This window comes from Mercenaria mercenaria, unplaced genomic scaffold, assembly GCF_021730395.1.
Source record: "Mercenaria mercenaria strain notata unplaced genomic scaffold, MADL_Memer_1 contig_4817, whole genome shotgun sequence".
NCBI lineage: Eukaryota > Metazoa > Mollusca > Bivalvia > Venerida > Veneridae > Mercenaria > Mercenaria mercenaria.
Genome location: NW_026463075.1, coordinates 38,609 through 60,917, shown reverse-complemented (window position 1 = coordinate 60,917; position 22,309 = coordinate 38,609). Strand labels below are relative to the sequence as shown.

Sequence of the window (22,309 nt, the reverse complement as noted above, 5' to 3'; positions counted from 1 at the left end):
CATCAAATTTAACCTAAATTGTGAGCTATTGCTAACACAGCATTACGTCGCCCAGTTTTAACAATCACTTTAAACGACTTCTTCTAATGAGTTGCTCGATGGATGGAGCTGCACTAGGTTTCTTTCGTATTGTTTTAACATGGGAGTACTAAGGTTTTATCAATGCAAAGACGATCAACAGAGATATTATATTATATATACGACTTTGCCTAAGGAAACGCTTGATGAGCTTCAACACGGATCTATACTTTGTACATTATTAAAACTACACACTGTGGCCGTCTGAGCTTTCATTTGGAAAATATTTAACAAATTCTTCTCACAATCTCCACCAAACCTTGCCAAGACCATCCTTGCATGAATCTGATTTTGGTCATTTCCAAACTTTTACATCCTATCATTTACACTTATTAATGTTCACCTCAAACACATTAGATTTTCAGTAGGAATATTTAGAAAAAAAAAAAAAAAAGATTTTTCTATTTTGTTTCCTCAATTATGCAACTGCTACACGGTTTCTTACTCCGGTAACACTGTAAAATCTGAAAATAAGCTCAAATATATGTGCCATCTGTACCAATTTTCCCGAGGCCCCAGCTATAATGACAGCTCCAATTTAAGCTAGCTCAACGAAGGTATGTACTCGCATCTGTTAGTCTGCACGTCAAATTTCAAGATCAAGGATACTCAACTAACTTTTTATCAATAACTGAAACTCAATTCTTGCCACAGAAACTTCAATTCTAGCAATTATTTTCAATTACAAATATACACTTCAATCCGTAAATTGCATCTTATTTGTAAATTTGACCATGGCCAATTTGACACTGACAGCTGCCTCCAAAGTAAAAAGATGTGAAGTAAAGGCATGATTCGTAGTAAATTACTGCGCCATTCGTATATTTTCAAAGTATGTTGAACTATTTTTACTGGGCATGAGTACTTTTAAGTTTGTGATCAAGTCCACGGATGCCTCAAATATGGTGATATAGTAGGCCAATTTTTCCGGTCTGTTAATGTCGTCAGATGTGGTAAATTATTCCGCATTGAACTATATTGTACAGCGGATAGATACGAAGTAGTTGTAAGACAGTCTAATCCTGATTAAATTCTGCACGGTTACATAGAGAAGGTGATTTAATCACCTTCCAATTAAAAACTTGTCTTTTGGTTCAAATTGTTGTTTAATATCTCAAAATTTATCAAACGGAAATATAAAACTAGAAGTTATATAGAAATCAAAAGAACTGATCAGTTTTATAAATACGTTGAATTTCATATTAAAGGGTATGATTACAAAATGTTATTAAAAAAACACTACAATAAACATTTCTATTAGTAAGCAAACATTTTGTAATAAGCCATTTTGTTCGGAAGCTTGAAATACTTCTTTTAACAGAATATAAGAAATGTGAAGTGAACAGTGTCAAAAAATGATGCTTAAAAGAGACCGACTAAATCTAAATTAACTTATTTGTTTTCGTCATTGTACACAATCAACGCCAACCCATTTAATATTTTCATTCTGCATGATTTAGAAACAGGTTCTCTGGCGTCCTTGCTTAGTTCTTTCTGAAAACCATACAAATGGAAATATATGCTCCAAGCTGCGTCATATTAATAAGGACTAATTTAGCTTCTCTTCTTAACATTTCTACAAGTTTCTAGACTAAATGTTTGTCTTTTTGATAGTTTATGCGGTGAATGGATTTCTGTCAACGAAAATACAGTTTCAGCAAACAGCTAGGACTGTCGGCCCATCCAATATTGATCTTATTCTTATTAATTTACTTTAAATGTATATTACATGTTATAAATTGAATCGGACTTTTTCCGTGACAATTGATCAAATAAATTTTGTCGAAAATCATGTGTCCGCCTCTTATTGATGTAGAGAAGTTGGCAGTTACTTGCAGAATCCAAGTCGATCATTTTAACAACTAACTAAAACAGGAAAATTATTACAAGTTCCTGTGACCTTTTTTGTTGAGCTATTGGCTCCAAGAACAATATAATACCTAGTGGTAAGAATTAATTTGAGTTGTTATAAAAAGTATGCTAAACCGTACATCAAATGAAATATTTCCTGACTGTCCGGAAAAGAAATAATATATATATAAGTCAAGTCAGGCCCATGTGACTTTGGCCTTGTCCCGGTGTTTTCGAACCTGTCGTCTAAGACTTCAAAACAAACCCGTCATTTCTGATTCAATGAAAATTATATAAAATATCTGGTGGTGGGACCCTCTACATTGATATACACTAATTCTCATCAGAAAAAAAAAGATCACAACAAAAGCATATACAAACTGAAGGAACCGAATTTCTCAGTTAAAGCTGTTGTAATAATTAATGATGGTTCTCTGTTTTCTGGTTTAAGGTAGTTCTGCACGTTTGATATACCGGAAGTGATGGCGTAACGTCATTTATCCGGAAAACGTAGAATAAAGCCTGGATTCGGCGTACGGAATGAAAATCATTTTATGAATTAATCGAAACCTGTGAGTACATTTCTTGCAATGACACTATTGCTATATTTCTTAAGTCAAAATATGATATTAAAACATATGACACGTTAAAAATTTCAGAATAATGTCTTAAAATTAGCGTGAAATGTCCGGTTCGCTTTAATTATGGTCAAATATCTCAAAAATAAGCACACGGACCTATACATTTTATTTCACCAAATTATAGGCCATATGTTTATTTACAACTGTGAGACGTTTCATCAAAATCTACATTGTAGAACAATTTTTATTCCCGAAAATGTTATAAAATGTATGATTTTCCCATAAACTCCCATTATAAAATATTGTGTGAGGTCCAAATTTTTTTAATCAGTCTAGCACAAAATCAAGCACATGACCCTATCTTTTTTATTTGCTGAACTTTCTAGATATATTCTAAAGTTTTGAAAAATCAGAGTTTAATTAAATTCTACATTGTAGAAAAAAATTCGATCCAAACCTGCAGAACTACCTTAATACATGAAAAGAAATTTCAAAATAGCATGCAAATGTATCTACTTGAACTTTTTACACGTGATTTTCCAAATTTTAAACATGCATAATTAAACCCAGAAAACAGAAATCATTATTGCAATGTACAGTTACATGTTCTGAATGGATACTTTTAAAATATGTACAAAATAACATTTACAGCGAGCAAATATCTATAATAAAAAGCACGAAGCGTATGCATAGCACAGATATAATCGTAGACTTATAAAATCGCAATAGTCTCAAATCAATTGAAGTCTCCTTTCATAACCGAAAACTCGTGTTGTACATTCTACTGTATGCTTGAATAGATTCAAATTATATTTTCATAATGATCAAGTAGTAAGCAATCCACGCCTTTGGTTATAGTCACTCTAATCCTTTGATGCTGATACAATAGCCGCCTTGTCACCAGTTGAGTAACTACTTTTGTATTAATTTCTTTGACATCCTATCGATTTGAAATGTTTTCAAATCCTATGCTTTTGATTCCAGCAAACTGACCTGCTATGTCCTGTACTTGTATTTGTCCAAACTTGCTTCTTGCAGTTTTTGTGTTGCTACAGCGTGTCTTCATTTTGACTCCACTTGTGCAACCGTAGTGCATTGTTGTTTCAATTATATATGGCGAAGCATCCTTTGTCAATGTCAAAGGCTGTCTTAGGTCAATTCTTCTACAGGTAGCATCTGCAGACTGCAACTGGAAATCCTGTTCAAAGATCAGCTCCTCATTTTTACTATATACTGCACCGTCAGCATCTTCTTCTCCTTCTTCTTCTTCTTGACATACTTCCTCGAGTGGTTCTCCATTTCCGGCTGTGCTTTCCTCTTCGTGTAGTTTTAGAACTCTTTTACTCTTGCCTCTGAGTATTGTTTTGGATCTCCTACCTGTAACCTTGAAAGTACCCGATATAACAGTGTCAAGTTTATCTGATAAATCTTCTCCATGAGCAGCTTTTAGCTCTTTGACATCTATCGTTTCAAACCAATTATATTTAAATTTCAACGGTTTGTTTTTATTCTGAGCAAAGAAAACGTCTTTTTTAAATGATATATCAGGACAGTTTTCATCAGTATAAAGCAGCTTATTGTATTTCAAATACTTGCAGATTTCCCTAACAACAAAATGTGTCAATTTGACATCTCTGGATACCGAAATTTCAAACTTTGTATCTATATTGTCATATACATTTGTTTTCCCGTCCTCACCATTTAAAGTCATTGTTTCCTCCCTTTGCAGTCTTGCCACACACGAATTGCTTTTCACTGACGAAGCAGGAAATTTGTTGATGAATTCAACAATGTCCTCATATTCCTCAAATGTTAAATAGCCTTTCTTGCGTGTACACTTCATTAAAATCTCAAATGTCATTGTTGGAAGTCTCAAGTAAAAAAATGATGCACCAAGAGTTTTTCTGATATCACGACCAATCTTTTCCTGAGAAATTTCTTCTATTTTTCTCTTTGACCATTCTTCAGACTTGATAAATATGTTATCTTCATCTGCGTAGAATGTGTCTCCTTTCAAGATATATGTCAGACATTCTTCTGTTAATTCTAAGAAGCCTTCAGACTTCAGAATTTCGTCTGCATTTCTGTCAATAATAGTACAACATGCATCACGGAGAGTCGTTACTTTATAAAACATAGCAAGAGTTAAAATTTCACAAGCGTTTACTGGTGTTATAAGTGTAGCGAGATAGTCAGCGCAGAACTGTACTAGGTTTGTGACTTGGTAGTAGTGAGCAATCTCTAGCACTGCAGAAGCATTTTCCTCGGTTAAGGCCACCGTGTCACTGTAGATATACCTGTCAAACAATGAAAGTAGTTGTGTTCGTTAGTTAAATGTATTTTTTCAATGGTTCCGCGATTCACAGGCTACTTTCGCTGAATGATATAGCGGGGTACCTGAGATTTTTATGAAAACATTTCTGACCGGATCTGCATGTAAAAATTTAATGCATGCAGCATATTTTAGATTGAATATCGTAAAGTAACAATTATATATATAGGCGCATGAGCAGGAGGTGGAGACACCATCTTTTGAAGACAATGGTTTATGTATAAAGATTCCCTTCGTGTGATGAGACTATGCTGGTATCCTAAAAACTCATTACAATTCAGCATTTTGCATTTAGATATAATTCAAAATCATCTATGAAACCACTTCATACAAAAGCCTTGCACCTTAATGAAATTCTTACACTAAAACGTCTTTTTCAAGGCTAACTTGTCATTATGTAATTTGAACCTAACGTAATTGAAAATTTGTTTTAGTGTTAAAATCCTCTAAAGTACACAAATATTTCGAAGGAAGACCCTGTAACTTTATCCTCCTACAGAATTGTTTAAATAACAATATTTATAACTTTAAACTTTCTAAAACACGAAGTATTATGTTAACCTATTACCTTTTCTTCAAAAATCACAAAACACTTGTGAAACTTCAGTTTATGACAGATATTCTTCCCTCTCAAATCTCGCAAGAATGCAGGATTTAGCGTTTAAAATATTAAAATTTTCCAGGGGTGGACACTTGTACTCCCAATTGAACGATGGGGGTTTCCCTCCGTTAATCTCTCCAACACTTGCCTTATACTTATGATATACACTTATATATAATACTACGTATACAATATATGTTACTAGGTGCACAAAAGACGGCCAGCATACATATATGATAGCCTAAAATTAAGACCTCTTGCTTCGCTCGCATAACATGGTATCAGTTGTAATATAATAAACTGATGTCGAAGACAGACCAATCGACAGGCCTGCTGACTTACGATATAAATGTCTTATTATAAACAGATGAGTTCCTTTCTCTACCTATCAGACTGCTTGTAATTAGAATTAGTTCTAGATAATTACAATGTATGTTGTACTTAAAAGCAATTTAATATTATTGAAAAATGAATGTGCATATTTATTAGGAAACAGCGGTATCGTGAACTAAATAAATCTGAATAACGCGACCTATATATCTATCATTAAAGTTCAAAGTCTTTGACATTGACCGAGTTAAATAACATTAGTTTAAGCTTTTGACTGCATTTCAAAACGGTTTACGGGAATAATAATTGCAAGCACACATGTCTTTTCCTTCTGAGTACAGCTCAACTGAAAGGTTTGATATTTGTTTAATGAAAATAAAATAAACATATGAATTACTTTTAAAATGTTTTGGGGCTACAAAAACAGGAAAATTTATTTTAAATAAATAAGGAAAAATGCAGAATATAAGATTCGTTAAACATCATTTTCCCATGATTACTAAATTCATACGATAGGATACCATGTTATTGTGCACATAAATTTACACTGATATTCCTGATATTCTATTTAGTTCCTAAAGAAAATATCCGAAAAGCCGTTGAAAAGAACTCGTTAATATTCCGACCCGTCTCGACAGGACATAAGAAATTCATTTAAAAACAACGAGAAAGACCGAAGCCATCGAATCCCATTTAGGTTGCTTTACTTTGCTTTATGTGAGAGCAATTGTATTTTTTTAATTGCGATTGCTTTGTCAAACTGAGAACAAGTGTCGTTTTGTTCATCATTGTGGCTTTCGAATCCTTCGCCACTGACTTGTTTTTGATAGGGGATGAAAATCCCCGAGACGGTAACGCCCGTATATAGTTATTGGAGAGGTCTATCAAGACCCCTCCATAGTGTTGACTTACACATGGGCGGGTCCAGGGGAGGGGGGGGGGTCCTCGCTCACATACGTAATTTATCTCTTGTTCTGGGTGAATAATATATAATATGCATTTTTCTCGCTCCCTAGGCTCGCATACTGGCTTTTTTTTTTTTGTTCTAGGTAAAAAATATAAAATATGCATTTTTTTCTCATAATATGCATACAAATCCAACAAAGTTTGCATTATCGCGCTCCTATAACGCTTTCTAACATTTTTATGTTAATAGCCCTTAGTAACCCCTCCCCATAAAATCCTCAGAAATTCAATCGGGCTAAAAAATTCCATTCTGAGATACTTACGCAAGAATAAGTCTGACAAGTCATAAAACATCGACTATAATTAGCATGTTATTTCAGTTGATTTTGTCACAAAACCTTTCCTTTTTTCAGTACCAAATAAAGTACCTCAGAACGCCCAGAATGCACCAGATGGATCCCCCCTAACACCAAATCCTGGATCCGCACCTGTTTCAAACTAGGAGGATTTAGACTAATCTACTAATTTTACGGCGTTAGATTTCACTTTCTAGCGCAGATTACAGTGAGTAAGTCTAAAATGGCCCAATGGGCTTGCGCACAAGTAAGTTTTGAAATCCTCTAAGACAAAAATAATTATTCCTTTAGAATAAAGAAAAATAGTTTAATACTACTGTTACAAATGTTGGAAACGGTTCAGTTATTAACAAAAATAATATATAGATATATATTTACTATTCTTTGTTCGCAGTATTCAAAGATATGCATATGAATTGAATTAAGTTAAAATGTATTTCGTTCAATTAAATGAATTTGTTGTTTAACTGGCGGGTTCGTTTGCCCCATTCGGAAGATATGCCGAACAAGAGTTCTTCCGAGCTTCGATAGTCGGAGATGTTAATCACGTGATCAAAACAAGGCGTCAGTTCGATATATAAACCTTACAAACTGAGAAAAAAACTAGAACAAATAAAATGTTTAGAATTTCTTTTTCAAATAGCATATTAACAATAAAAATCTCTGAAAAAAAAATACGTATAAAAAAGAATGATATATATTTTTCGGCAGACGTCCGTTCGACTGGGATTTTCTTCTAAGCTTTTCTAAAGCTTCTCGTAAGCTATTCTCTTGGGAGCCTGTCAGGTGATGTTCTCGCAAAAATGCTAATTTAGCAGCTTTCACAAGGGCCAAGTTCAGTGTACAATTATGGTAGTGGTAGCTTTTGAACAGTTTAAAATGAAATTTAGTAACTAAGAAATGCTTATTTCTACAGTTCTCGGATTGGCGGAGGTTGATCATAACCTGAAAATGATTTATTGATTTTGAGGTCTTTAGGTCATGGCTCACAGTGATTATGACCCCTAACAGGTCAAAGTGACCTGTCTATAGCACAACCTATCATATAACCAGAGACATAGATAACGTCTAACAATTGTTATCTATGTCTCTGATATAACTTTAAGACCTCTCCTATGTTTCTTTTTTAAAAGATGCCTACTTGTGCGTCTTTGTTGTCTGCATAGATCGAGGCAATTTTTTCGATTACTTCCGGTTACGTTTTATGTACAGCCCGCAGACTGGTTGTCTGCATGAGTAACAGAACACTCCGAATCAGACGCAGAAATTCGTAAGCCGCGCTAACCTAACATGTCTCTTTTATTTCTTTTATTTTTTGCAATTTGAAAATGTATAGATTCTATGCAACTGATATTTTAAATAGTTAGGAGTTCTGCGCGGATCACAAACAAAACAAAAAGAAAATCCTACAGCCAGTGCAAGAAGCGGCGAATGACGTCATCGTGACGGCTTCCGTAAATTCTGCCAAGTATGATATTCGCTGTAACAGGTATGATGATACTAAATGTAAAGTGATGTTTCAAGTGAATAGGTTCTCTAGAATTTTCACTTTCTTTTGAGTAGTAAATAGTTTCTTTGTAATAGGATTATATAAATGATAAATTCCAATTCTAGGCGGTGCCTTAATTCATATTAATGTTTTTAAGTCTGTCGAACTGACTATTTTAATTTGGGATGGAGGCATAATGAATTTTGTATTTTTAGCAATAGTACGAAATTTTAAAGTAACGGAAAATGCTATCCAATTTTTACAGGACTTCAGTAAACTATAAATAAAGCATGTAATTTGAACACAATATTTTCAATCTGTAGATCTCATTTCCCTGTAAATAAATTTAGACTATTTCAATGATATGAAAAGCAAAAGTCTTACATTCTTACCAAACAGAAAAACATTGAGATATTATTTTCATCTTTTTTTCTAAAGAACGTGAAAAACAGCACCTGTGAAAATGCTGCCATGAAGTTTGCTGTTTGGCAGTTATGCATTTTCTCAATAAATAAAAGTAAAACATGCAAATTCACAATTTGGAAGTGGTATAGATCATTTTTTAAATACAATATGCAGAAAAACTAAGCCAGTAAGTGAATGAAGTATTGCCAGGCAATAAGAAGTCCCCTTCTAGAAGGCAACTCATTTTCTCAGCGCAGTATTACATAATGATGTGATATCTGTTAATGGCGTATAAACAAAATTGTACTACGTATAAAATATGTTATAACCAAACATTTGGATAACACAACTCTAAAGTGATTGATTGCTTATAACAACTTCAAATACAAAAATATTGAATTTCAATTTTGATTAACATTTCATTTTGAAATTGGTGGGATAATAGGCGAAAAAATGTAAGAAATCGTCATATTAAAGGGAAGTAATTCTGAAGAAAATACACAAATATTTGTTTTTGAATATGGTCTATATGACACACGAGCTTCAATAAAATATTTAAAGGCTGGACAGGAAAAGACCAATGTTGACTTCTGAATTTCAAATGTGTCCTTAATGTTTGAGCTACGGGCCCGGGTATCACATATGACACTCTGTCTTATTATTGGGAACATGTCAAGTAATATTTAAAGACCTCTGACTGTGACCTTGACCTGTGAGTTAGAGATGAGAGTTCTGCGTAAGACACATTGTCTCATTATGGAAAACATTTGTGTCAAGTAATATTAAAATTCCTACATAGATGACAGAATCATTGCCCATACCAGCAAAAATCCGTATTGACATTTGCCCTCCAAGCGTGGCTAAGACCTCTGGTGTTGCGCATAACAAGTTGTCCTATTATGGGGTACATTTGGACCAAGTAATATTGGAATCGCTTTAAGGATTGTTGAGTTACAGACCGGACAAGAGAAAAGCCATGTTGGCCTTTGACATCGAAGTGTGACCCTGACCTTTCAGCTAGGGTCCGGAATTCGTGCATGGCACCTTGACTTACCCTGGGACATAGTGTTGCCAACTAGTATTAAATCCCGTTTTGCGTGACAAAGTTATGGACCTGAAAGGCATAAATCCTACAGACCTTTGATCTACAAGTGTAGCCTTGATCTTTGATCTAGGGCTCTATGTGGTGCGAATGACACGTTGTCTGATTATGGGGAACATATGTGCCAAGTAATATTAAAAACCCTTGATGAACGACACAGTTATGGACCGGGCACGATACAGACCCTACTCATACCATGTTAACATCTGACTGCCTAGTGTGACCTTGACATTTAAGCTAGGGGTCGGAAATTTGTGAATGACACATTGTTTTATCATGGGGTACATTTTTACCAAGAAATATTAAAATCCCTCCATTGATTGTTGAGTTACAGACCGGGCAGGAAAACAGTTCTGTTGAAGTTTTACCTCTAAGTGAGACCTTGACCTTTGAGTCTGGGGTCCGGATTTTGCGAATGTAACGTTGTCTCATCATAGAAAATATTTGTGCCAAGTCATATTAAATCCCTTGATAAATGACAGAGTATTTACCGGAAACGACTTTGCGGACGGGCGGAAGGACGTACAAGCGGACGGACGGACAGAATGACGGACGGACGGAAAAGAGCAATCATATAGTCCCCGAAACTGGTTTTCAATCAGTAGGGGACTAAAAATAAAACTGCTGTATCCTTATTTGCCTCATAATACCATACTTGATCAGCTACATTGAACTACATTTTGGACTAGTTCATACGTAACACTGAGAAGGCACTACCTATTTGATGTAACAAGTCCTCTAACTAAAGAAAGAATTCATTGGAATAAACTTATCACAATTCAATACATTAAAACCAACAGATTTGAACTATATAAAACCTTTGGCTAATCAGTTGAGGCGAAACAAAACGAGATTTACAGAATTTTAAAAGCAGAAAGAGATATTAGCCGATTTTAGTAAAACAATAAAATCACCACAATTGCAATCGCATTGGCAAGCTGCGAACCAGCTATTGCAATATATATGAACTCAAAGAAACTCATTCTAAATGAAATTAGTTTCTTTTTTGTGTAACTGCTCGATGGATCTTGCAGTCTCTGTTATGGTGAGCTCAACAAACGGGCAGCTTATTAGCTTAGCTAATCTCAAATGACCGTTTAAACACTAGCCCCGAGACATTTTAAGGTTATTGTAAAAATGTAATGCATTTACTATACGTTCACTTCCTGTTTCCAAAACCGAAATGAAATGAGAATTAAGTGTTAAATACCTATATTTTTACCATATGATTCAAACCTAGATCAACATGTTACTCAAAGGAACCGAGACAAACCAATTAAAACAGAAAAATGAATAGTTACGGTTCTGTCCTGTTTCATAAAAGGTCATAGGATTTATCTTAAGTCTCTTCTAGGTATGGACTTTTTAAATACACTTATTTCATAGGATATTACTTCTATAACTTTAAAAGGTAACAGAAGTCCATTTTTATGACAATTCGTATTTTGTTTGAGTGAATCTAATGAATGTACTTACAATTATGTACTACATGTTCTAAGTTCTAACATTGTTCTTAGTAGGTTTCGTGAAATGGGCCTCTGAACACAATGTATACTATATTATTAGGACATAGATTAATTTTCAGAATTTTCTTTTTGAGTATGGAATAAATACGCATGTTTAAATTAAACAACTGGAGTCAATCAAGCCTTGTGACCTATGGCATATTCAGTCTTTTGTCAATAGATTTAGCCGGGAGGCGAATGTCATATACATGTTTATAAAGCGTCATCCCCAAGAAAAGCCTTAGGACTGTAAATATTATGTTTAGAATACTACAATAACGAATTTAATCAGTACATATATACCTTAGAAATAAATCAAGTATTTTCGATTCTGTGTTGTCAAGTTGAACTTCATCTTTCCCATTGGTACAAGCACCGAAAAACATCGCCTGGAAGACTGGACTTCTTGCTGCTAGAACTATTTTATGCGCATGAATTCTTTCGTTTTCATCATGATCCTTGCAGCGCAACTTGACATCTGTCCACAGTCTTTTGTCATACAGCTCTACCATACAGTCACCAAGGTCCTTGTTGTGTTGCCAGGCAAGAGGCATGGTCTTTTCATACTGTTCTTGAAATGCGAGCTCCATTTTGCAATAATCATCAACCTGTTGAATATAATTGTAAATATCCAAGAAAAAAAACCTTTAATGAAATAAAATGTGTTGGTATTTAGTCGTGTTGCATATGAATGTGTAAATCGCCACAAAATTATTTGGCGATTGACATAGGTGTTTTTGCCAATAAAATATTTGACTTTGACTTGTTAAATGATGTCTTTTGCTTTTATTTCTTCAAATCATCATTTAATATAATATATTAGTTGTTCAAAATTTATTTTTTTTTTAAATCCTGTAAGTCGTTGTCATATCATTGCATTTCCTTATTATTAACCATTTATACACAACATGATGCATATTTAAGAACTGTGTTAAAGTTCTTTTCATTCAACTGTGTGGCCAGAGGACTTCTCAGTAACCTAGTGTTATCCTATTTTGTAAACATGCATTATAGTATGTAGGTCAAGAAGTTCAAAATATAAAATTGACAGAATTTATTCGCGGGTTTACAGATAGAATTTTGAAATAAAATATGTCTGTCTGTTCTTTGGGGAATTTTCATACACATGTGCTTGTATCAGCGCTCTAGATTAAAATGCATTCTAACACGATCCGTGGCAGTTGCTATTTAAGAAATAATAAATATGTCCCTATATTTTATCAAAAAATAAAATATGGGTAGGAGTTCGGATGCGTAATAATTAAATCAATAGTCGCATCCGAACGACTGCCAATATTTTATTAATTGATAAAATTATTGGAACATATTTATTATTTCGATTCTAACCATGCAAATTCTTCGCATTTTACAGCACTACATTTTAGTTTGATCCGTTATGCGACTGGCCATATCGTCGCCTTACTCTTAAATTGTCCTATCTACCAATTTGTTGTTTCTGAGAAAATTGAGTTTAAAGTTTCAGCTGATCATCACTTTTTTCCATGCTGCCTAAATTAAAAGAAATTTTGGAAGCTGGTATGGATGAGTGATAAAATTGTTCTAATGGTCTTTACGTTGCCCTTTAAAAAGCGGTCTTTGAGTTTATAAAAATCATTTGGAGATAGAGCAAAAAGGCCAATTATTTTGTAAAAAAAATACTCTTAAAGTGCGTTTAAGGAGATAGAGCAAAATAAGGTTAAATGAAATACATGAATCATGAGATAAAACACTTTTATAGTAAAAACTTTCTGCTGGCATTGGTATTTCATTATGGAAATTTAATTTCATTTCTTAAGACTGAACACAATGTGTGTCGTCAAGGGCCAAAGTTGTTTTAAAATTGTATAACTACCTTGAGAAATTTCGTTCTGGTTTAAGGAATGACAGACGGATCGACGGGAGGACAAAATGATTCCTATATAATACCCAAGCATTATTTGTTAGGGGTATAATACATGTTATAATAGCTAGTAGATATATAATTCGGGTGGGTGACAATTTATCGGCGTTTAATACATCTTACTAACTTTTACAACATCCGTGAATGAAGAATGTTTTTGCTGAAACTGCAAAAACTTTTAAACATAAATATAATCAGTAAAAACGTTTACAGAGACCTTACATGTAAAAATGTGAATCCAATTGCAAATGTAAAAAAATGGTCACAAATGTAAAATGTGTAACAAATGTGAACAAAAAATCTTAATGCTTTTCACTTTGAAAACATGTCATCCTGTCAAAAACATTTAAAACGGTTATAACACTGAGTGTACCACTAGTATTTTCTGAAACTTAAAGACAACTCCTGTAGCTCAATGTTAATACAAGTAAATGTACCAAAGCAGCTTAAATGTTTAAAGCATCTTCACTTGTGTAACGCTTAACCTGTAATGATAATATGTCTTTCTGACAAAACGTGTAACAGTGGTAATGTTACATTAAGTGTATCTTTTGAAACTAAACGACAACAATGTTAACACAATGCTATTTCCAAAAACAGTTCTTACTATCCTTGACCAAGACAGGCGGTAAATAATTTTATTTTGGGGGCCTTTTTTCGACCAATCTGACACATTTTTATCCATGAATAACTGGTCGTCTTTTGGCATGAAGCGTAGCATGCTCTCAATGTCTTTTTAGGTAAAGCACTCACAAATCTCATAGCCTTAACGTTTGAGAAAGGTATGTCTTTGAACGAGTATTTTGCTGCAGACCGTCATAGATCTTCTCTTCACTGCGATAAAGACTACACCTGGAGGTAGAATCAACTTCCTAAACTTTCTAGAATGTCTTAAAGCCTCGCTTAATGCCATCACTGTGAACGTTACTGGATAGTTTAGTTCAAACTCACTGCTAAGACACGAACGCGCTCTTCTTAAATCTCTAAACTTTCTGGAGGTTCTGTTCACTTTTGTCAGTAGATCATGGACGATTAGGCCATGTAGCACAAGAAGACGACTTGACCTGAAACAAGGATAAGAAGAGTTTAGATCAACATCAATAGCCAAGACAAAAATATTATCTTTTGCTGTTATGGAAGCATTATAACGCCACATATAGCTCTCCGCATATAAAGCACAACTTTGTGCGTTATGCATACGCATAAAGCTTTATGAAGAGAAAAGGCATGGTCATACCGCATAAAGAGCAAAAGCATCCAACCTCATCCAAATTATGTCGGGTTGTTTAAAATTCGCTTTTGTAATCATTTTATATGAAAATTACAATCCACCACAGGAGAAATTATGCATTCAGTCCTCTGTGACCAGCATAGGCCCAGATAAGCCTGTACTAACTATGCAGGCCTATGCTGTTCGCTGCTTAATAATTAATAAGGGAACTACACATGCCCTGAATGCAGGACCATTGGTCTCAACACCAGTTATGAAGATAGAATACCAGTACTAAGTAACATGGACAGGGCTGCAGTCAGTCAGACCGGTTCTGCTATTTTCATTCATTGTTTTATTGTGTGGTTTCGAAAGATCACCTCTGTCAACATTATCACAATACACTTTAATGATCTTTTTCTAAACAAACATTAACACATAAATCGAAATGGGCCAAAGCAAGAATGTTTGACATGTCTGTCAAATACATGGTATCGCACATAAAGAGGAATGTGACATTATGCAACAAAGGTATTTCATCAGTAAGTTACTTAAACGTAGATTGCATCGAATTATACTTACATTTTGTTGCTGGAATGTACAAAAGTATGAAAAAAGAACGATTCTGTTGGTTGGTTGTAACATTTTCACAAAGATCCTTTGCCGGAAGTTCTGCAATGTTTCTGATGTCACGTGACCAAATATTGTTCGTTGATTGGTCCAAGTGTCTTTTTACTCTTAGATAGTCCTAACTTATGGACATACCGCAAAATACAGACAAAAACTTGATAAAAAACGTGGACATAGAGCAAAGTACATACGCTCGAATTCCATTCCTATGACGTCAATACATAAAAGCAAAGGCTTGAAAGATAGCGCAAAGTAAGGCTAAATGAGTGGTGCATTTATCTCATTTTTTTTTATAAAATATATTGGAGACAGGTAACTCTAAGAGTAAGGCGACGATATGCTATTTATAACAATCTCCCCACGATTGGAAAGCTTTGCATAACGGAATTTTCCGATATTCAGTAAATTTTAATTAAAGTATTAGGTAGTTACTACTGTGAAAATGTTATTTTCAATAACATCTTAGGTCGGAATAGTTCATTCAAAGCAGTTTCTAAAAATTGTACACGTCACTAGTATGATGACACTGCAACATACACACCAGAAGGATTCGGCATATAAACACGTAAACGCTTGAGTCTTAGATGACTGGACCATGAATTATAATTTATTTACTGTCAAAGTAGAATCTATAGTTGACATTTGTGGTGCCTACAACGAAGAAATTGTAAACTACGTACACGACCAGATTTAAATGCAATGATGTTGAAGTACTGTGCAGACTGGCTGAAACATTTTCTTACGGTAAAAATATAAACAAATAAATTAATCAGTTAGATTTGTTTGTTTCAGAAAATTTCATGAACTTTTTATTATGACTATATATACTAAGCACTGAAAAAAATCGAGTATTTAGTCGGCATACAACGGAAGCTCACAGTCATGTTACATTCGTGGGGTGGAATGGAACAGCTATATTTTGTCGTAGATTCATGTATAGGCGATTTCGCTATATGTTTATATAGCAACTGCTACGGATCGTGTTAGAAATAAACATATAGCGCCTATACATGAATCTACGATAAAATATAGCTGTTCCATTTCACCCTACGATTGTAACATGACTCTGCTTCAGTTGTATGCCGACTAGATTTATATACTTGACTTTTTCAATGCTTAGTAGTAGTAATAAATAGTACATCAAATTTTCTGAAACAAACAATTTCTTACTGATGAATTTATTTGTTTATATTTTTACCGTCAGAAAATGTTTCAGCCAGTCTACACAGTATATGTATATGTACCGGTAAGTTTCAACTTCAGCATCAGTGCATCTATATTTGGTCGTGTACGTAGTTTACAATTTCTGCTTTGTATACACTACAAATTTCAACTAGATTCTACTTTGACAGTAAATAAATTAATACATGCTCCAATCTTGTAAGATTCAACACAGCACGTAAGTCTAAATGAGGCCCAAATCTGGGCAAATGTACCATACGGGTCTCATATTGGACCCATATTGTAAGTATTTACAATGCGATAATGCGGTAACGTTCATATCGTAATTTCGCACTTTTCTAGCCTATAATCGCAATACCACCCCCATTACAATTCAGAAGTGTAAAATTGACATCGCACTTTCTAAATTTTCGTAGTACAGCCCATTAGTCGAAGGGACAATAGTAGTATAATACGATGCGAAAGTACAATGCGAAAGTGAGATAATAGCATCGCTCTATCGTACTTTCGTAACTTCGCCCTTAATTTGAAGAGACGTTAATGCGATAATACGATGCAAAAAACGCGTTTTCGCAATTTCACATCATATTATCGAGCCATCGCCTCGTGTCTTCCCATCTTATTATCAGCCGAACAGGGAAAACGATTATGGCCCTAATCGAATACCGTAAATGTCTTTTTTTAATTTCATCCAAGTAGCGTTATTTATTCTTAGACTATTTTCCTGAAACTACGTGCAAACTCAAATACTAATCGACGAAGAACTCAAAATACGGTGAGCACTAGAAGCGTAATATAGATTTTTGATTTTTATCCAAGTTTGCGTGTTCCTGTGTGTCAGTGTGTGCTTGTTGTTTGGTGGGGGGGGGGGGGGGCTTAATTCCAGTGAGGATACACTTTTGATAGCCTTTCACTGAGACATCAGTCAATTTTAGAACACTTACTTTAGAACACTTTTCGGTTGCTTATCTCGCAAATCTGTAATTGCTGAAATCGAGGGGAAAAACTACAGTAAAATTAAAAGGCTATCACCTTGGCCATACCTTACATGTACGACATTAGAGTTTTACTTGCAAAAATGTCCTAAGGGCGGCATACCATCGGAACCCCTAGAAACTCCACAGTCGCACAAAGGAAACCCTGGGTCCGCCTTTTTAAATGTTCATTTTCACTCTGTATTGGAGCCGCGCACTTTCAGAACCATACAAGTACAAAAGTTGCTGCAAAATACAGCTAAAGGAAACTCCACGCCAAACAAAGCAGTGTATAGTACTGATAAAACAGGAGATGATATAACGATACTTGTGTCTATGTTTTGACAGACATTCTGATGGGGTTTCATAAATGTTGGAGAAAAATCATTTTCTTTATAGTGTGAGCAGGATTTTTATTGTTGTATTTAGTGACCTACTTATGCTTAACTGACCTCTAAGTTTTATGTATATGGAATGAAACGTATTGTATACACAAGGTTATGCTTAAATTCAGACTTACGTAGCTGTTCTTCCGAAATGACTGAGTTTCAAACTTAGCTCAGATGTTATCAAGACCATTATTCTGATAAATGTCTAATCAGGAATGTGGGCTGTATATGATACTTTCAAGGTAAATGATGAGGAAGGACAAAGATGTACAATGAATGAAACACAACAAACATAATTTTATTCCTGGGGCCTCCGTGGCCGAGTGGTTAAGGTCGCTGACTTCAAATCAATTGCCCGTCATCGATGTAGGTTCGAGCCTCGCTCAGGGCATTGAATTCTTCATGTGAGGAAGCCATCAAGATGGCTTACGGAAGGTCGGTGGTTCTACCCAGGTACCCGCTCTTTATGAAATAATGCACGAAGGGGCACCTAAGGCCTTCCTCCACCATCAAAGCTGGAAAGTCGCCATATGATCTATAATTGTGTCGGTGCAACGTGAAACCTAACAAAATAAATAAATAAAGCATTTTATTCCGTCTAGTGGCCTGAAACTCACAGTTTCAAAGGAACAAGAAAATTATAACCCAAGTGTAATATGTTGACGATTACGTTGGTGTATTTACTAAGAGGGTATTGTTGATGTAATTGTTTTCTTCACCTCCTCCTTAGGAGAACAGCTTCTGAATACGCAGCAATGAATATTGACTAAACAGTTCACTACTATAAACACCTTTACCACTTTATACAGTCATATACTGATCAACTGGTATTTTGGAAGGACAAACGGTCAATCTTGCATAAAACCTTTGTTTTTTGCCGATTTCGGGCATGCACAAACAGGGAAAAAACGTGTACAAACAAGGAGATTCTCGTGAGCACGCGCTGTTGGTGAACGTTTTGAATATGCTGTTGCGGGTCCAACGTAAGCAAATTATGGATCCCGAATCAATTTTGGCCGAAGTCGAAAGGTCCGAGATTTATGAAATCTTTTCATCTGCATTTTTATTAAAAATATCATTTTTCAACCTATCTTTACTTTAACTTGTAATAAGTGCTACCTCTCTTGATACGCGACTGCATTGACGTTCCATATTATTGTATTATTACGCGTATTTGACTCAAAGGAAGTTTACACGCCGCGATTTAATCCCTGAAAATGATAGGCAAACAACATTTACAAAAATACAATTTCGTTTTCCAAATTAATTTGAGTCGAGAAAGTTGACATGCTAACTTTAAATCTTACACTAAAACTTTTAAAAATGTTTGTGTCTACTTTACACATCTATGCAGTCTACTGATGTAGTGATGGTGTGTAATGTAAAGCATAAACATGACGAAGCGTTAAGTTTAAAGGATTTTTCCATAGTTAATGAACATTTGATGAACAGAAGGTATTTATTATTTATTAATTTCAATTTATTTGTAGATCTCACCAACCATGTTTGAGTTTATAAATCCAATCTAAGTTGATTATATCGATGTTGGAAAAATTCAAATTTTTGTGTTTATTAAACTTTGATCGCGATGGGGTGGGGTGCAAAGCAAAATTTTCTACGTTATAGGCCTAGATATTTCATTTTTAACGATATGAAGAATATAGGTATCGATACCAATTTCTATTAAACGATAATGTTTACATTTAAAAAGCGTAAGGGACAGACTATTAATTTAAACCAAGCAGAATTGTGTTCTGTCGGCACCTCACCTGCAGGCTGCAAATTGTGTAAAGACAGGATGCCGTGTGTGCCCTTTTCTAATAATTCCGAGCCTCTAAAGCTAAAGTTCCTACCGATATATCGGAACAAGGGGGTCATACTTATTTTACATATATTTAATATTAAAGTAATTACCACATCAAGAATGTCCGTTCGACATGTATAAAATATGCACTGTTTCTGTAGGCCCTGGAAATGCATAAATAAAACATGTGTCCATAACAACCTGAAACGGCCGACTTCGATCGGCAAATGTCAGCTGAATAGTCTTGTTTTTTCGATAATTCCAGTACTTTAGTTGTGTTTTATGCAAGAATAGCGATAACACACGTTTGTTTCGTGAAACAACATCTGCAGAATCCCTCGGGCTATGTTGGTGCACTCGCCCTACGGGCTCGTGCACCAACCAATCCCTTGGGATTCTGCAGATGTTGTTACACAAAAAAACGTGCGTTAACCCTACAATGTAGTGCAATCAGCCACCTCCCAAGAAAGACCATTGTTCTAATATTGCTAAAGAACCTACTTTAAAATGCAAGTCACCTTGGTTTGAAAGGCCAGTTTTTGCCTACTGTTATAGGTGACATTTGTAAAAAGTTTGACAATAATTATGCATATCAAACATTAACCATCTGCTTAACTCAAAAAAAGAATCAAAATATAAAACTAAAAATATAAGACACTGTTTATAGATGTTTGTGTTCCAGACGTGTAATAAGTTTGGTGTTGATTACCAAAAGGGTAATGTAGAGCTAGTATGTTTATACAAAATAATATCACTATTGTTTTTGCTTTGACGCTCAAAGAAGGAAACTAGTCCCAAATTATTTCCATAGGTATCCAAATGTTATTAAATATAAAGAACTTCTTAATAGTAATAATTACGCTACACTGAAAAATCTCAGTATATTCACATCATGTATAGTTAAACACTTTAAAGGATAATAGTTTAAAGGTAATCCCGTCACACACTCCTAATAAACTTTGATAATGAGGCAGTTGACCTCAATATAATCGATACTGTTTATTTTGCAATACAGGTAAATCCAATAATTGCTTTACGGATGACGGATTATCTTTTAACACCCCTGGATTTACTGGACTCAACTGCTACATTATCAAAGTTTATTAGTACATGTAAACACCGTCAATGGCATTCCAAAGTTACAACCTAGTAATTATATATCTACATTTCCATGGTTTCCCCATGATTTCATTGATAAAATTCTAATTCTCCCAACTAAGAATACGGCGAAAATTGATAAATGAGTATCGCTGTCCCCAAACCCAAACAAACATCTTAGGGTAGAAAAATAAATATTTGTTTCCTTGTTGTTTACAATTATAATAGAATTCATGTTATAGTAATACAGAGTAATTTACTTTTTGTCACAATTTTTTTGTTACCCACATGTGTTCAATCTGTTATATTTTTTATATTTCTGTAGTTACTGTTATGTAACCTTGACGAAATAAAGAAGAATTGTATTGTATTGTATTGTTAATATGTGCATTTTTCCACTCAGATTTCAAATATAATGTGGTAATTAAATGCTAATGATGTTAGTTTTAACTAAGAGGTTAAATATTCTAGTTGTTAATAACACACAGTACTAACTTTAAGTTTTTATTGTTGTCATTATTTATTTCTGTAATATCAAAAAATAACACGCATTTTATTGCTCTCATACCTGCGAACCTTCCATTTGTATGAATAGAGAAGTCAATTTATACCGGTTTATAAATACAAACGCACATGTCTCCTGTATCTTATCTTTTTTTCCTGTAAATTTTCATTTTCATATTTAAATGATTATATTTAAGAAAGATCTAAATCTTACATAAATAGATACAGATTTTTAAGTAGATAATTCATATACATCATTGATTTATTACCTCCCTTTATTTAATTTTTGATTTTTTTTTTTGTGAAACGTCACTTCCGTGATTCCATTTAACGCTTCTTATCTTTTGTATTTGTTAGCCAGAATAATTGCAAAATATGTAATCTAAGACTTGTAAATGAAACTTGATAAAGGCCCTAGGCCGAAACGTTGTCGCAAAGAGTGATAACAAGAGTTCAGTTCATGATAAATCGTAATTATATACAGTATCAAGAAAAGTAACACAATTGAAAAGGTTTAGAAATTAGCATAAACTAACTCTAAAAAGTAGTATCCGGAATTTCGTTGGAATAAAAGGCCTATACCCACTATCATATAAAATAAATGTTGCAAATAACCATGTCTATAACATAATTAATCAATACTTAAAGTAAAACAGAAAATAAAATTATTACACACAAAAAAAGATAACCTTCTTTCTGGGGCAACTGAAAACGAAAGGAATTTTCAAAGTGATGTCCGACACAAATTTCTTTCCTTTTTACTCTTTAGTTTCTTTCCTGTTTTTTTTTTCTAGTGAAACATATTTTTCTCGTTTGTGTTGTTTAATCTGATGCCATTATTATTGGCCAGATTAGACATTAAAAATAAAAATATGAAATTTTGCAAATCGAAAGGAAAAAATCTTCATTTACGACATACACTGCACACTGCACTCACATAAAGCCATCACAAATACTCAGCGCCCACAACGCGCCTGTGGGCGCGGAGAATAAAACAAATTGTTACAACCAGTTCATGAATTAATCAATAAGCCACTATTTGATAATGAATTAACCTGTAAATTGGAAAGGACAGTAATCAG

General features: G+C 34.2%; 1 protein-coding gene across 1 annotated transcript; it reads right to left on the bottom strand.

Annotated features, from left to right (window-relative positions):
• Nucleotides 1–558: 558 nt before the first annotated feature.
• LOC123547759 (BTB/POZ domain-containing protein 2-like) lies at nucleotides 559–12,143 on the bottom strand. The gene is made up of 2 exons (XM_053535442.1): nucleotides 11,840–12,143; nucleotides 559–4,807 (listed from the first exon to the last, which is right to left on the bottom strand). Exons 1-2 carry the CDS (start codon nucleotides 12,124–12,126, stop codon nucleotides 3,451–3,453), a joined length of 1,644 nt encoding a protein of 547 aa, XP_053391417.1. The 5' UTR covers nucleotides 12,127–12,143; the 3' UTR covers nucleotides 559–3,450.
• Between the last annotated feature and the right edge of the window lie 10,166 nt (nucleotides 12,144–22,309).